Here is a 13,709-nt window from a genome sequence, read left to right as displayed (position 1 = left end):
GGGACACCAACAGGGGCATCTTTTCACACAGGGAGAGTTGAAGACTAGCACTCAACCTGGCATCAAATGTCATCTATGACTGACACCAAATCCTTAGGGAAAGGCAGAGGCTTTTGCCAGACCAGATGATAATTCTGGGAAAACAGAAGGTTTTGAATAGAAAATCCTTTCCTCAGGACACTTACAAACTCTTGCTTGTGGAGTTGCATCATCCTGGCTACACCCCTGTTACTGCTCTCATTCCTATGTAAGCACAACTCATGTAATTATTTTATTGTTTCCTTGTTTATATAATTTATCTGAACTGTAGGTTCCTATCTGCTTGCCTGCTGTCAAGCAAATCTCTTTGACGCTGGTTTGGAGATAAAGCCACTGAGAGGGAAAACCAGCAGCCAGCTTAATTCTCCCTTAACCATGTACAGTATGGTCTCAATTTGGATTTATTTATTTATTGTCATTTCAGCCCTTAGTAGATGTCCAGTCAAAAGCAAAGAATGGTACTCAGTTCCAGAGATTCAGCAAGAGTGGACAACTCTGTTGGGACTGTGTGGGCATCCATCCTGTCCTCTCTGGGATGTCACACCAGCACCAGAGAAATGCAAAAACCAATAACAAAACAGTGGAAGGTTGAGTAGAAATTAAAAAGAAGAGTAAAGTATTCATGTTTAAGTAAGAGAATAATATACAGGACAGTACAGCCAAGAATGGATGGAGTCTCAACGGAAAGAGCAGAAAAAAAACTTGAGTGTGTTTCTTTAACAAAAAATGGATTTGAGGGACCCCTAAAGAATCACTAATTGAAATGCAAAGTCTGGATAAAAATAATGTGTAAATGGGGATAATTTAGTGCCATACAGGGAATATTTGACACAAAACACTTTAGACTCCCGTGGCCCAAGAACTTCAAATTTTCTCCCACTGTATTCTCAAAATCCCAAATCTGCAAGACTTGGGGAATGCCATTAATCACAGGTGCAGCCAAAGGCAGAGATGCAGGAGTCAAGACTGCCTTGATAAGCCTCTTCACCAGAGGGGATTAGAGAGAAATGAGTTTACTTGAGGAACTGTGGAGATAGCACATATCATCCCAAGGAGCAATTTGTCAATATACAGCACATCTCTGCCAGTGGAGGGGAAGGAAAGAGAGACCCAGGCAACAACTGCAGCTTATACATGTGGCTGTATTGATTTTCCGTGCCAATTAATGCCAGCAAAGAATACATCCCTGGAGACCACACAGCATGAACTGTAGGCAAAATTGCCTGTCTTGAGACTGCAGCTGCCTTTGCAGCCTCATGGTATCAACACTCCTTGCTTGCTTCTGCTTTTTTTATTAAAAATTCACAGTGGGAAAGAGACTGGTGCATCTTCCTGCCCTTGAAATGTAGTTGAGGGAATATCCATCTGTTTCAACTTGTCAAATATATCCTCTATCTTGTTATTTTTGTGTTTTGTTTTGTTCTTTGTGAAATATAATGAATGGTCTTGCTTATTTCTCCCAACTAGCAATTACATTAGACATCAAATCACAAGCAGCCCTATAACCTTCTGACACGGCAGGATTATGAAAGACCTGCAGAAGTGTCATGCTGACTGCTGTGAAATCTGACAATTTAAGAAGTTCGATTCTGGTCCAGTGTTGATTTTTGATAACCTTTCAAAATATCCTTTCTCTTTTTTTCTGCTCTGACAGGTATTGGAGAAATAAATGAAATCTTCAATCCTTTCTGCAGAGGGGAGGGCATTTGACAATTCGCTGGCTTGGAGGGTGCTAACAGCCATCCTTTACATGTCTTGTCTTGGTTTAATAGGTAGTTGCAGCTGTGGGATCATTGCTATATTTCACAGTTCTGTTCTATTATTAGATATTGGAGGAATATGAGAACATGGGTAGCGTGTTAAACTACCAGTTCCTGTATTTATTGGCACCACCTGGGAGATTAAAACATCTGCTGTCACTCTGCAGAGTTATCTTCAAAGCAGGGGAGATATCATGAATATGTGATCAAAGCACCCTCACTTTGTCCCATTGTGCAGTAATTACAGATGGAAATGTTCTCTGAAAAGGCAGCATTGGCTCTGGTGAAATAGCAGACAGAAGCTTTGCCCTGACATGGGAAAGCAAAGGCAGTCATGGAATCACAGAATATCCTGAACTGGGAGGGACCCACAAGGATCATAGAGTCCAGCTCATGGCTCTGCACAGGACAAACCCAAAGATCTCATTCTGTCCCAGGAAGCTTATCCAGGCACTCACTGGGCTCTGTCAGGCTTGGTGCTGTGACCACTGCCCTGAGGAGCCTGTTCCAGTGCCCAGCCACCCACTGGGTGTGTATACTCAACCTAAATCTCCCCGGACACAGCCCCATGCCAGTCCCCAACAGATTCGGTGGTCCAAATATGGGAAAGGCTCCATGGTTGTGATGGTTTCCTGGAAGAGGAAGCCACAGCAGGAAAGTCAGCAGTGCCCTCCAAGGCATGTGAATAACCAGGGGTAGAAAGGTGGCTCCTTATTCACAGTGACCAGAACCACATTTATAGAAAAACTCTTTCTGTGATTTTTTGGGATAATTTCAGCTCATTTTGCCACAGCTGCTGAGCAAGATCCTGCCTCTCCAGAGGTTGGATGGGACCTTTTCACTCAAGGAGAACTCTGCACCCAAGGGAAAATGTCATGGTAATCTGTCCTCTGGAGGAGAATGGGAAGGAGCTGTTGGAGCTAGGATGGGATATGAAATCTGTGGCAGAGTCACTGGCTCATGTTCCTTGCATGCATGGGCAAAAGGGACTCAATAAATAATGCAGCAAATGCACAATACATAATTTAGGTACCATGAGGCTTGGATGAAATACACAAGAACCCCTCCTAAATTTAATGTGCCTCTCCATTTTTACATGGCAGAATGGCATCAGCCTCTGGGACCTGTGTTGGTGGCATCCTGAACCTGCCACTGTCCATCATGCCTCCAGTGCAGCAAGCGACACACTGAAAGGCAGCAATGCCAGCAAAGGCCTGAGTGAGCAATTTGAACATTAATTTGGATTTCTGTAAAGTGCATCTCTGTCACGTGGCTGACCCAGAGCCTCCACACACAACTCTAGCACATGTCACCTCGCACTGGGCTGCAGTGAGTTTTTGCTGCAGTTCAAAGTCTGATGATAAGAGGGTGTTGTGGTTAATGATAAATGTGATCTTCTTCCTTCAAAAACTGTGGGAACTGCTGAGAGGAATGTGAAGCTGGAGGCCAGTGAGAGAAAAGCACGACACAGGCAGGAGCTGGATCCCTACAGCCCCTGTTCTTTATTGGAGCCCTTGGAATAATTATGAATAAAGCACTGTTTCCCAAATCACTTTCTAAAATAAACCATCCAGATGGCTGTAAGGGAAGACCTAGTCATCAGTCTGAGTAATGCTTATTTTGAGTACATGAACCATGAAAATGTGTACAGTTGTGCTGGATTGTGCACAATGAGGCTCAAAGGGATGAAGAAGCAGGAATATCACAAGTGACAGGCAGTGGAGGTCCACACTATCATTCTGGGCTTGGTCTGTGGGATAATCCTGAGAGTTTCTTTCAGAATGTCTCACGCGTAATGTGTAGAGAGGAATAATGTATTTTCTTTCCTACAGCTTTACAGGTTCCTGGTTCACTCAGAAATATGTATGAGGAGATACTCAGTGCTAAGTAAAGGTAAATGCTCTCTCTGTCCTTTCTGGGAGAGGTGGACAGGATAGACATCTTCTGATAGTCTGTGTGAACAAGGTTATTTGACTTTTCAGCCAGTGCTGGGATTCTTGGATTCTTGCCCCTTCTTTGCCCCAGAGTGTCCAATTCAAACTTGATAAAAATGAAATCTGAAAAGCAGCACTCACAGGAAAGACAAAACTCTGGTGGTCTCCCAGGGCTGTCTGTGTCTGCTGTAGCACAATAGACTGAACTATAAATTCACAGAGGTGTTTTCCAGCTGCTGTGCCCAAGCTAACCCCTTGTTTAGTGCTTGTACTGCAGTGCCTGGTACGTGCAGAGCTGTGCTTGATTGCTTTTTATGGGGGCATTCAGCAGGATGGCTTCCAGCAGCATTTGTGCCTAAGTAGAATTGTCACTAGGTCTGCTGGAATTGTCACTAGGCTAAGGAACACTGGAAGGGTCTTGTTGGCTTCTGCCATTCCTCAAACCTTGACTGAAAAGCTTTCCACAGGGAGCACCCCCATCATGTTCTGGGGGCTGCTGGAAGGTGCAGAGCCCCCGCCCCACTGGGTCCCTTTCATGGGGCCCACCTGCACATGGCAGAGCTTCAGCTGAGAAAAATACCACCTGAAACTCAGTTTGGCCACTGCACACTAATTTGTATCACCAGACTTTGTGCTAAAATACAGCCTGAGTAATAGCAACTGCTTTATTTATTTAATTTTCCTGAATGCAATTTTCATTAGCTGTGAGATCAAACCCTTCCTATACAGCCTTCATGTACAGGAAGATTATAATGGTATAGCAGAAAAATCAAACCATTGGAAGCTCTTGACTCATAAATTCAAATCCTCATTAATCTCTGTGGGCTGCATCTCAAATCTGAATTTTTACCGAGCGTGGGTGGTGTTTTCAGAGTGAGTTGCTGGAATTGGTTGGCTGAGAGGATTGACTTAGATAACAATATGTTTCTGAACCACAGCCTGTGCCTGAACAAGATGCAGGCTGTGGTTCAGGCTGAGCACGTCACATTTCAGGGGGTGCCCTTGGTGTGGGGGTGGCTCCAGGTCCCCGCAGTTCAGGAGCAGTGGGACTGACACACGGAGCTGTTGATAGACTCATTTTGATTTTTCTGATCTTCACTAATTCAGTTACAACATGCTTTTATGTCTGTTTTATTCCTTTTTTCAAGAAACAGTTGAACTTCTTTACCTGGGCCAGCTCCGCTTTTTTACTGTGAATACCAATTTAAATTGACGTGTGGTGGATGTGTCATCCCCATAATTCTGTATCACTCCTGCCTCCCACCTCAGCCCCAGAGGAGTCCCTTACTACTGAGAGAGCATCTCAGCTATCACTGAAGACCTGAATACCAGGAATAAGTTTATGCTGCCTTTGGAGGGCTGCACTTGGCTCCTGAGCTTTCACCTGGCTCTTATATTTGTTAGAGCACCAAGGTTGTTGGTTTAAGCTGTTGTAACACAAAGAGTCACTGCTGGAAGAAGACTAGCAAGAAATAAACTACTGCACTTATGGAATTCAGGTTATGACTGAAGTGCTGTCTCTAATCAAGGACAAGCTTTGTGACTAGAAAGGGGAACAAGAAAGAGGCTTAAGGCTCAATTCCAGCTCCAAGAAGGATGAATGCTGGAGGAATTCCCCATTAGATTTTGGAAAAAAAAGTCAGTCATTATGTTATCATAAATATCTGGCTACCTCAGATGTATGAATTGTCCACCTTTTAGAAGAAGTTAGAAACACTACTAGAATTTAAAGAATGGATTAAGGAAACCCTGCATGTGAGATGATAGCAGAAATATGTTTTTATTTTCTAATTTAAATCAGTTTGATGTTGGTTTATATAGGTACAGATTGGAAGAGAACCTCACCTTTATATTTTTAAATAAGTTTAAATAGCAGAATCCCTACATTAGGGAAGCAGCAGTTCTGGCCACAGTAGGTCCTACACACAAAATTCAGCTGAAGAGGGAATTTTCTTCTGGAGCTCTATATCTATATTTTGTGCAGGTACGAATGAGAGATACTGATATGTGTTGCCCCTGGGAGCCAGCAGATACTTAAAAAAAAAAGAGTAAGACAGTAAAAAGCAGAAAAGAGCATCAAAGTCAGCTGAAGAAATATTGACTTTCTAACAAGAAAGCATCAATCAGTTCAACATCTCTATTTTTTAATAACAGAGTTTAATAAGTGCCAGATCCTCGTGGCTTTATGGGCTGTTGAAACATGTAGGCAGGCTGCTACAATGAGCTGGAGAAAAACCCTGCAGAAAGAGGATTTTTTTTTTTTCCTGTAGCTTTGCTTTTACTGCGGAGCATCCCAGAGGCAGAGCTGTGGATTTCTTGTTCATGAGCACAACCTGCTGGCTCCCACTGCAACCAGCAGCAAGAGACACGGGTCCATCTCCCTTCTCTCCCATCCAGAGCAGTTTGTGTTTGGGAGTGTTCTGAATTGTGTTTTCCCCTCGTGAATGTACGTGCCCACTGAAATCCCTACAAGACATCCACAGATTATTCTAAAGCATGGAGAAAATATAGGGAAACTCCTCACAGCTCTCTGCAGGTACAGGAGCTTTGGACTTTTACAGTTAAAAGCCAGGGGAAAACTCCTGAAAAAAAACATCAAACAAACAGCAAACTGTTTCTCTCTTCTCAGAGCACAAGGTACTTGGGGGTCTTAGGGGCTGAGGGCTTACTGCAGGCTGTGGCATCAACTGACATTACCAGGCACGATTGTTCCCACCACCTTATTATGGTGTCTCTGAGCCAAAGCCAGTGTCTGGGGTCAGGGGTGGCTTTTGGCAGACTCTGTAGGTGTGTCCATGCTTTATTGGTCCCCAGGGGTTAGCTCTGAGCCAGAACAGCTTGGGTGAAGGTGTTCACAGGCAGCAGTTTGTGCTGGTGCCTGTAACTCCAGTTGAGAAAAGGCTATTATTTTCTCTTATGCCTGCTGATACTATTTTTTTCTTCTCCTTTAATTATATTTTCAGTTGCACCTTTCCCTCCTCATCATTTTCACTTTAGGATGGATGCAGAACACGACTCCCACCCCTCCTCCCCATATTTTTTCTAAGTATTTGAAGAAACCCAAAAGTAAAACTCAGATTTCATGGACTGTAATTCACCTTAAAGGGTAACGAGGCACAGGCAGGTGATGCACACCTCAGTCTCCATGCTACAGCTCAGCTGCTGTGAGTGCAAACTTCCTCCCTCATTCTCATTCTTCTGCCTGCAGACACCTGCTCCCACCTTGTCCTGCTCTGAAAGCAAGACCTTCTGTAAGCTTCAAGTGTGTAATATCATCCCTTCCATCCTGTTCTGGAGGAAAGTGGCAGCAGATTTACCCCTGTTGTTCTCTGCAGCTCCTGTGCCTGTGCTGGGCTGCCTCTGCCATCACATCCCTCCACGGTGTTTCCCACAAGGATTCCTGACACAGCAGGAACGGTGACTCCAGAGCATCATGACAAATGTGGCTCTGGTGTGATGCCTAGATGGCAGCAGGGACCAAGCCAGGTGTTACCAGCTACACAACACACACTTAAGAGTGTTTAATAAGTATGAAAGTCTCCCTCTAGTTGTACCTTTTCACTCTTCTGTGAATGTTGCTTCTGATTAGGTGTCTGTTATTCATTCCCTGTCACACTTTGATCTCACTGAGGCTTTGTCTGAAAGCTGGGGGCTGGAGTACTGCTGCTGGAGTATTTGCTCCTAGGTGTGCTTAGAGGCTGCCCCTTCAACAAGCCTGCTGGCCTCTCATCACCTAAAGGCTTGACTGAAATCTGTGACAAAAATAAAACTCCCTAAACTATGGGCTGACTTGGCTGGCTGCAAATGCAGAATTGGGAATAGGAGTGTGGTTTTCTGAGTATCTTGCTGAAGCCCTGTCTATCTATCCTGGCAGGCTGCAGGAATGACTGACAAAACCAGTCAGTGCTGCTTCTAAACACGAGTCCAACAAGCTTCTTTTTAGGATGAGCTCAATTTTTAAATTGTTTTTGGGAATCATGACGAAGATTTGGCCAAAGCATATTATTGTACAGAGGGAACTTTTGCATAAAACCAGCTTTTTAATTTCATGGAAGCTTTCATCTTCAAATGAAAATCTTGGAGTGAGTTACTGCAATCCCTGCTTCAGTGTCCTTGCCATCAGGAATGCTGGGTGCCAGCACAATGAGGCTGAGAGCCCTGCTCCAAGGGGAGAGCATGGCACAGTGCAGGATGCTCTCAGCTGATGGGGCACAGGGACAGGTTTCTGTCAGCTTGTTTTCAGAAGCGACCTGCTGTGGTGTCTGTGTGCCACCCACTTGGATGTATAAGGGGACAACCTTCATCTCCTGCTCCTTTGCCACATGGACATGCTGTGCTGTCAAAGCTGTGCCCACCACAGGGGCAGCTGCTGGACAAGGGTCTGGAGTCAGGGCAGTGACTTCACACAGAAATCCATCTCCTCACCAGATCCTCCATGCTCTTGCTGTGTGAGCCTAATTAAAACCTTGCAGCACAATAATTAATCATTAGTAAGGGAATTAAATATTAGTCTGTATTATAGTAAACATTAGTTGTATATTAACAGGATCGTTAGCTGTTCATTAACTGTTTAAGCTCTTCAAAATCCCCTTTGTCACCCTGCAGGTTTGTGTTAAATGTCTGTCTAAAATGACCTGAAGTGAGTGTCCTTTTACCTGCTGTAAAAGGCCTCACAAATTCCAGAACCAGTTTAGTGATTTTGCTTCTTTGGTTATTATTTCTCTTTCTATTTGACTTTATTTAAATTCAACAATATTGAAGACTTATCATTTATATAGAGACACTAAAATCTCCCAGGGTTCAAAGGGAATGACTTCCCAAAATTATATATGATCACTGAGGCAATATTTTTTTTTCCCTGTTGCTCTTGTGCTGCTGGCATCAGGCATTGGCAGATCTTATCCCTGACTGAGGAGTATATGCCCTACAAAGATGTAGAACAGGGACTAAGAGAGGGCAAAGCTAATGAGTATATTTTCATTCTAATAAGATTCAGAACCACAGCCCCATTTTTGGCCCCTTCCTTTCAGGTCATTAAGGCAAATCACTGAATTTCTCTGCATTTGCCTTCCTTCACAGGAAGCTAAGACTATTTCATTTCCCCTGTGCAATCGTCATCCTTTCTCAATAAAAATGTAAGTTTCTTAGGGCTGTAGTTTGTGCAGGCTGCTGTCCAGCACCAGCTGTGGTACCTGCAGGGTTTATTCCCAGTCACAGCCACGGTGAAATGGGAGCAATGGGACCTGCTGCCTGCAGCATCTAACACTGCAGAGATGAGAGATTTGTGGCCAAAGCAAGGGCAGAACTGCTTTTCAGGTCACAAGGAATGTATTTATAGTGTCTGGAGAGAGGAAGCACCTACCCTCCCCATCTGAGCACAGCCTGCCAGCCTTGGCTATGAAGTCGTGGCTTTCCTTTCCCTGCCTGTTGGTCAGTCAGGGAAGCCAACTGAGAAATGAAATGCCCTGTTTGTCAGGCTCCTGCTCGGACCTGGCAGGCAGCAGAGGTGTTGTGTGGCAGGGTGCTGCCCACTGCTGCAGGACTGGTCCTGTCTCCTCCCTCCCCACCCGCAGCCCAGGGCTGGAGATGTGTTTGCAACCCTGTCCATGCTGCTCAGCTCTCCTGCCTTCATGATGATGGACTGTGTCCTGGCTTGTCCTTACTGAGTGATCATTCATTTCTTGTATCTTTTAATTAGGGCAATTTCTTCTGGCCTGCTGGAAATGCTTTCCTCATATAGATTAATTTAAAATAAAGCCTAGCTCTGACAATTTAATATGAGCTCTGGTCAGGATGCAGGCAGTCTTGTAAGCCATTATTCATTACACCATTCATATTCTTCTTAATATTTACTTTTAAACCACGTGTTTCAGGAACTGAGGACAGTATTTGTTAGTCATTCTCCCCGAGTTACAGGCAGAATTAATCCAGCTGGTGAGCAAAGATGTGCATGAAGCATCTCATCTGCCCTGTGGCTGCACAGCCCATCCCTTGCTGCTGAAAGCAGGGGCATGGTGCCAGATGCCCTTGGGTGGCTCCTTTGTTTTGGGACTTGTACCTCTGGGCAGCAGGGGTCCCTGTCTTAACACCAGGCAGTTCAGCCCCATGAAATATCAAGTCCTGTCAATGCTTCCTTCTGTTTTTTCCTCTCTGTTAGCAGCAGCCTGGCCTTTGCAAGGTGTGAAACAACTTTCTAGAGACTTGGGCAGTCAATAAATCAATACTGGCTAGTGAATGACTTTGTTCTGATCTTCCTCAGTAACTATTTAAGTTCCAGTTTGATTCGCCTGTGGTATTTGCAGAATTGTGATGAACTCTTGGAGAATATTCACCTTTGTATGGATGACTTCAGATTAGTTTCATTTTTATGTGACCTCTCTAATTTCCCATAAAAAGTTGTAATTCTATATCTACAAATAATTTGGGATAAGTTCCATCCCTTCACAGTATGAATTTGTCCAAGGAATACTAAGACCTACATTACAAAGCCAAAGAGGTGTTATAGACTGGATCAAATTCAACTCAGCAGGTGGTTGATGTGACACTGCACTGCCAGGAGGCCACCCTGGTGATGGGAAATAGGACAGGAGACCCACATGTCTCAGGTCTAATCCAATCTGGGACTCACCTACCTTGATTTTTCCTCTTCAAACTCTGTAAGTTCTCTTAGGCTTCTCTTTCAATGAAGCTTCTTGATTTTAACTTCTTATAAACTGACCTTGGAGAATAAACTCTGCTTCTGTCAACAGCCCATTAGTACACAGTGAGCAACTTCCTTGGATGTGTTACTGGGACCAGAAAAGTGCTCTGATGTAGTGAGATTTTGTTTGTCATGAATATTTATATAAAGTCTCTGTACTTTGATACTTTCAAGAATGTAAATGCAAAAGGGAAGGAAGCAGATTTTTTAAAACAATATTTTCAATACATCTTTTAGTCTACTTTTGAAATCCTAGAGAATATTGTGCTCTTTCTTGGCAGAGAGTGAGAGCAGCATAACTCCCTGTGGCAGGACTGCACTGCTACACATGTGCAGAGGCTGGAAGGACAGGAACTGAAGGGTACAGCTGTACCTCCACCTGGGACCCAAAAATTCAGCAAAGTTATCCACAGTATGGTGTTTGTGTTGACCAGAGCAAAATATTGCAATATTTAGCAGTACAAGAATATTCCTGTAGATATTGCTGTGTTGTAGATAAGGTATTTTGCTGAGCTGCATTTAAATATACAAAATATAAGTGCATCATAGCATTTCAGCTAAACCTTTTTGCAGGACTTGCATTCAATATAATGAGAAATTTAAATTATGGTGGTCCTTGTAAGTTCTACCTAGAACAATTTTCTTTAAATCCCTAAAACATTAAATTGGAAGGGTGAAGGAATACTTTGATCAGGAGCCAGGTGAAGAGCTGTAATCAGATTAAATCTTAAAACAGTGCCGTGACAACAGTGCTGGTTTTTCAAATGGAAATGAAGTTTTACACAGTAGCTGGACATGTGGGGAGGGGGAAAGTAGTATTGCCATGAAATATATTCCTTCTTATGGGGCAAACTGAATATATATTGGCAATACTTGCTGTGGGAGACAGCCCAGAGTGCTGAGTAAATACTGCTACCTGCAGTGTCTGATTTGTCACACTGGTGTTGGGTACTCTCTGCTGAATGCTGGCAGCTAAGGGTTTCATCCCAACACCACTTTGCAGGAGCTGTCACACAACGGGACAGATTTGTCACAGCTGCAAACAAGGGGTTTGGGGCAGCAAGGCACCACTGGCCCAGACTGGGTGATCAGGGCAGATGCCCCCTCGCTTGTCCTGCCAGCTAACACCTACAAAGCTTTTCTTACTCATTTGACTTTGGTTTGTTCACTCAGTACCACCACTGTTTGTCTGAAGCCAGCAGAGCTGAATTTCTCTTCTGAGATGTTAATTTTACAAATGACACCATAATTTCAGATTAACCATGAATGAGGAGTCAGTTTTGTGGGCTGTAGTTGGTCATGGGGCCTTTAATTCCCTAGTTTTATTAATTTTAAGTGTATTTTAGTCTAAGTGTTGCATTTTGCCTCTTTCAGGCTTAGGAATTCCTTTGGTAAAATTGCTTCTTATAATGATTTAATTGTTCATATATTGCAGAAAAGAAAAAAAAAAGGTTATGTAATAGGCAGTCGAAAGATCAAGCGAATATTTCACTCAGTGTACAACAAAATATTATGAGGTAATTTTATTTTTTTCCCATTTTTAGGTAAAAATATTACAGTATACAAGATAATTTTATTAAAGGTAAAAATACAGTATTTTTTTCTCTAAACATATCTACGTACAGTACACTTCTTTATTTTGTTTTCTTTTATTTTTTTACAAATATAACTATTATTCTAATAAGCTATATGTATTCTCATCCGGCACTTAAGAACTGATCACAGGTCACCTTCTGGCTCTGCTTGTTTTGTCTCAGCTGAAACCTAGATGTCATGTTCATTTTATAGGTGTCTCATGTAAAAAAACAGTCCAATTCCATGGTTCCCAAGTAGTAAGGTGTGCTTTAAGTAGTTGAAATCATGTAGCCAACCATGAAACCCCAAGCCATCCATGTTTGTAGTTGCACAGACTTACAACTTTCCTGTTGAAAAAGTGTGATCCTTTTATTACCACAGCCTTAGAACAGTTTGAATCCCTTTCTCATCCTCTCTAAGAGCCAAAAACATGACAACAATTTCTACAATGATTTTTCCTTTATTTCCTTTTTTTCTTTTTTGTTCAGAATGTTCAACTGGAGCCTTTTTTTATTGATTTCAAGGCTGGAAACTACTGGGCAATGTTCTTTGTGATTGATCTCTCCCTATGGCTTGCAGTTTGACCTCTGAAGTCTGAAAGCTGAGCTCAGTTGCATCGCTGTCTCAGGATTAATGCTGTTCTTTGAACTGAACACATTAGCACAAGGTATTTTATCTGTGGGTATTCCTGGGAAGCAAGTTTCACATCATTACGACTATTTCAGTACACTGTTGTCAGAGATGGGATCGACTAAGGATAAAAGAGAGGCTAAGTGCATACAAAGAGACCATATCCATCAGCAGACTAGCTAATACAGCTGGAAAAGGTGAACAGGAGTGTTTGGCTGGAAATCCTTGCATCAGGTTAAAGGATAATTTACCCCACAAGTTTGATTTCATTTTTCCAGTGCTGTCAGTGTCTACATGTTATTCACTGCTTTGGTCACATCAACAGATGATTTCTCATTAGTTTTTCATTAGCCACAGTGCTGATCAAAGTTATATTCAGGGTTGCCAATGTAAACATAAAAGAGTACAGACCCAAGAATAGGAATTTTAAAAATTTTGCAGGGAATATGCTTGGCACATTTTTTCTTCAGACTTCACCCATTTCTGGTCAGTACAGACTCTGTTGGTGTTAATGAGCACAGTTACGTTGTCTTCTCTGGAGTCAGATGAATGAAGATCTGGCTTTTTTTGCCTTTAATTGGAGATGCCTTCTCTATGGTGCATTTGTTTCTGATGTCAAAGGGCACAGATTTTTACTATTAAATAACTTTTGTATCAGAAAAGATTTAACTGGTCACTCACTAAGAGCAGGAGAAATGCAAAGTGCTCCTACCAACACTTGCTTGTCAGCAAAAGCTGAGTGTGCAGTACCCATCTTTCATCTTGCTTTTTGCCCTCCTAAGATGCTGGTTGAGAATGAACAATGTTTAGAAAACAAGTTGTCTTTCTCTGTATTCACCATCAAATGTCCTTATTTAAGGTCTTCCCAAACTTGTCACTCAGCTGCTGTATTAGTTTTGCCAGCTCACCAGTAGCTTGGGACTTTTCCTCTAAGAGTTCATAGCGGAGACTGGAAATATCTTGTTTGATTTCTTTAAGTTCTCCTGAAAGAGGAAAATGTTCTTGTTAGCCAAGTCAGTAATCCCTATGGTTCAAAGAATTGAGAGAGCAATAATTTCAGTGTGTTTGGTC

General features: G+C 42.7%; 1 protein-coding gene across 2 annotated transcripts in view; it reads right to left on the bottom strand.

Moving 5' to 3' along the window:
* Positions 1 to 11,941: 11,941 nt before the first annotated feature.
* TRPC7 (transient receptor potential cation channel subfamily C member 7) overlaps positions 11,942 to 13,709 on the bottom strand; it is a 66,242-nt gene continuing 64,474 nt past the window's right edge. For both annotated transcript variants that reach the window (XM_014883373.2, XM_088173686.1), the window contains one exon: positions 11,942 to 13,621. In XM_014883373.2, coding sequence (XP_014738859.1) covers positions 13,479 to 13,621 — 143 coding nt within the window. In that variant the 3' untranslated portion in view covers positions 11,942 to 13,478. The remainder of the gene's footprint in view (positions 13,622 to 13,709) is intronic.

The sequence above is a fragment of the Sturnus vulgaris genome, chromosome 15 (genome assembly GCF_052056855.1).
Source record: "Sturnus vulgaris isolate bStuVul1 chromosome 15, bStuVul1.hap1, whole genome shotgun sequence".
Taxonomy (NCBI): Eukaryota; Metazoa; Chordata; class Aves; order Passeriformes; family Sturnidae; genus Sturnus; species Sturnus vulgaris.
Note: the sequence above shows the minus strand (reverse complement) of the source record. Positions and strands in the feature narration are given on the sequence as shown.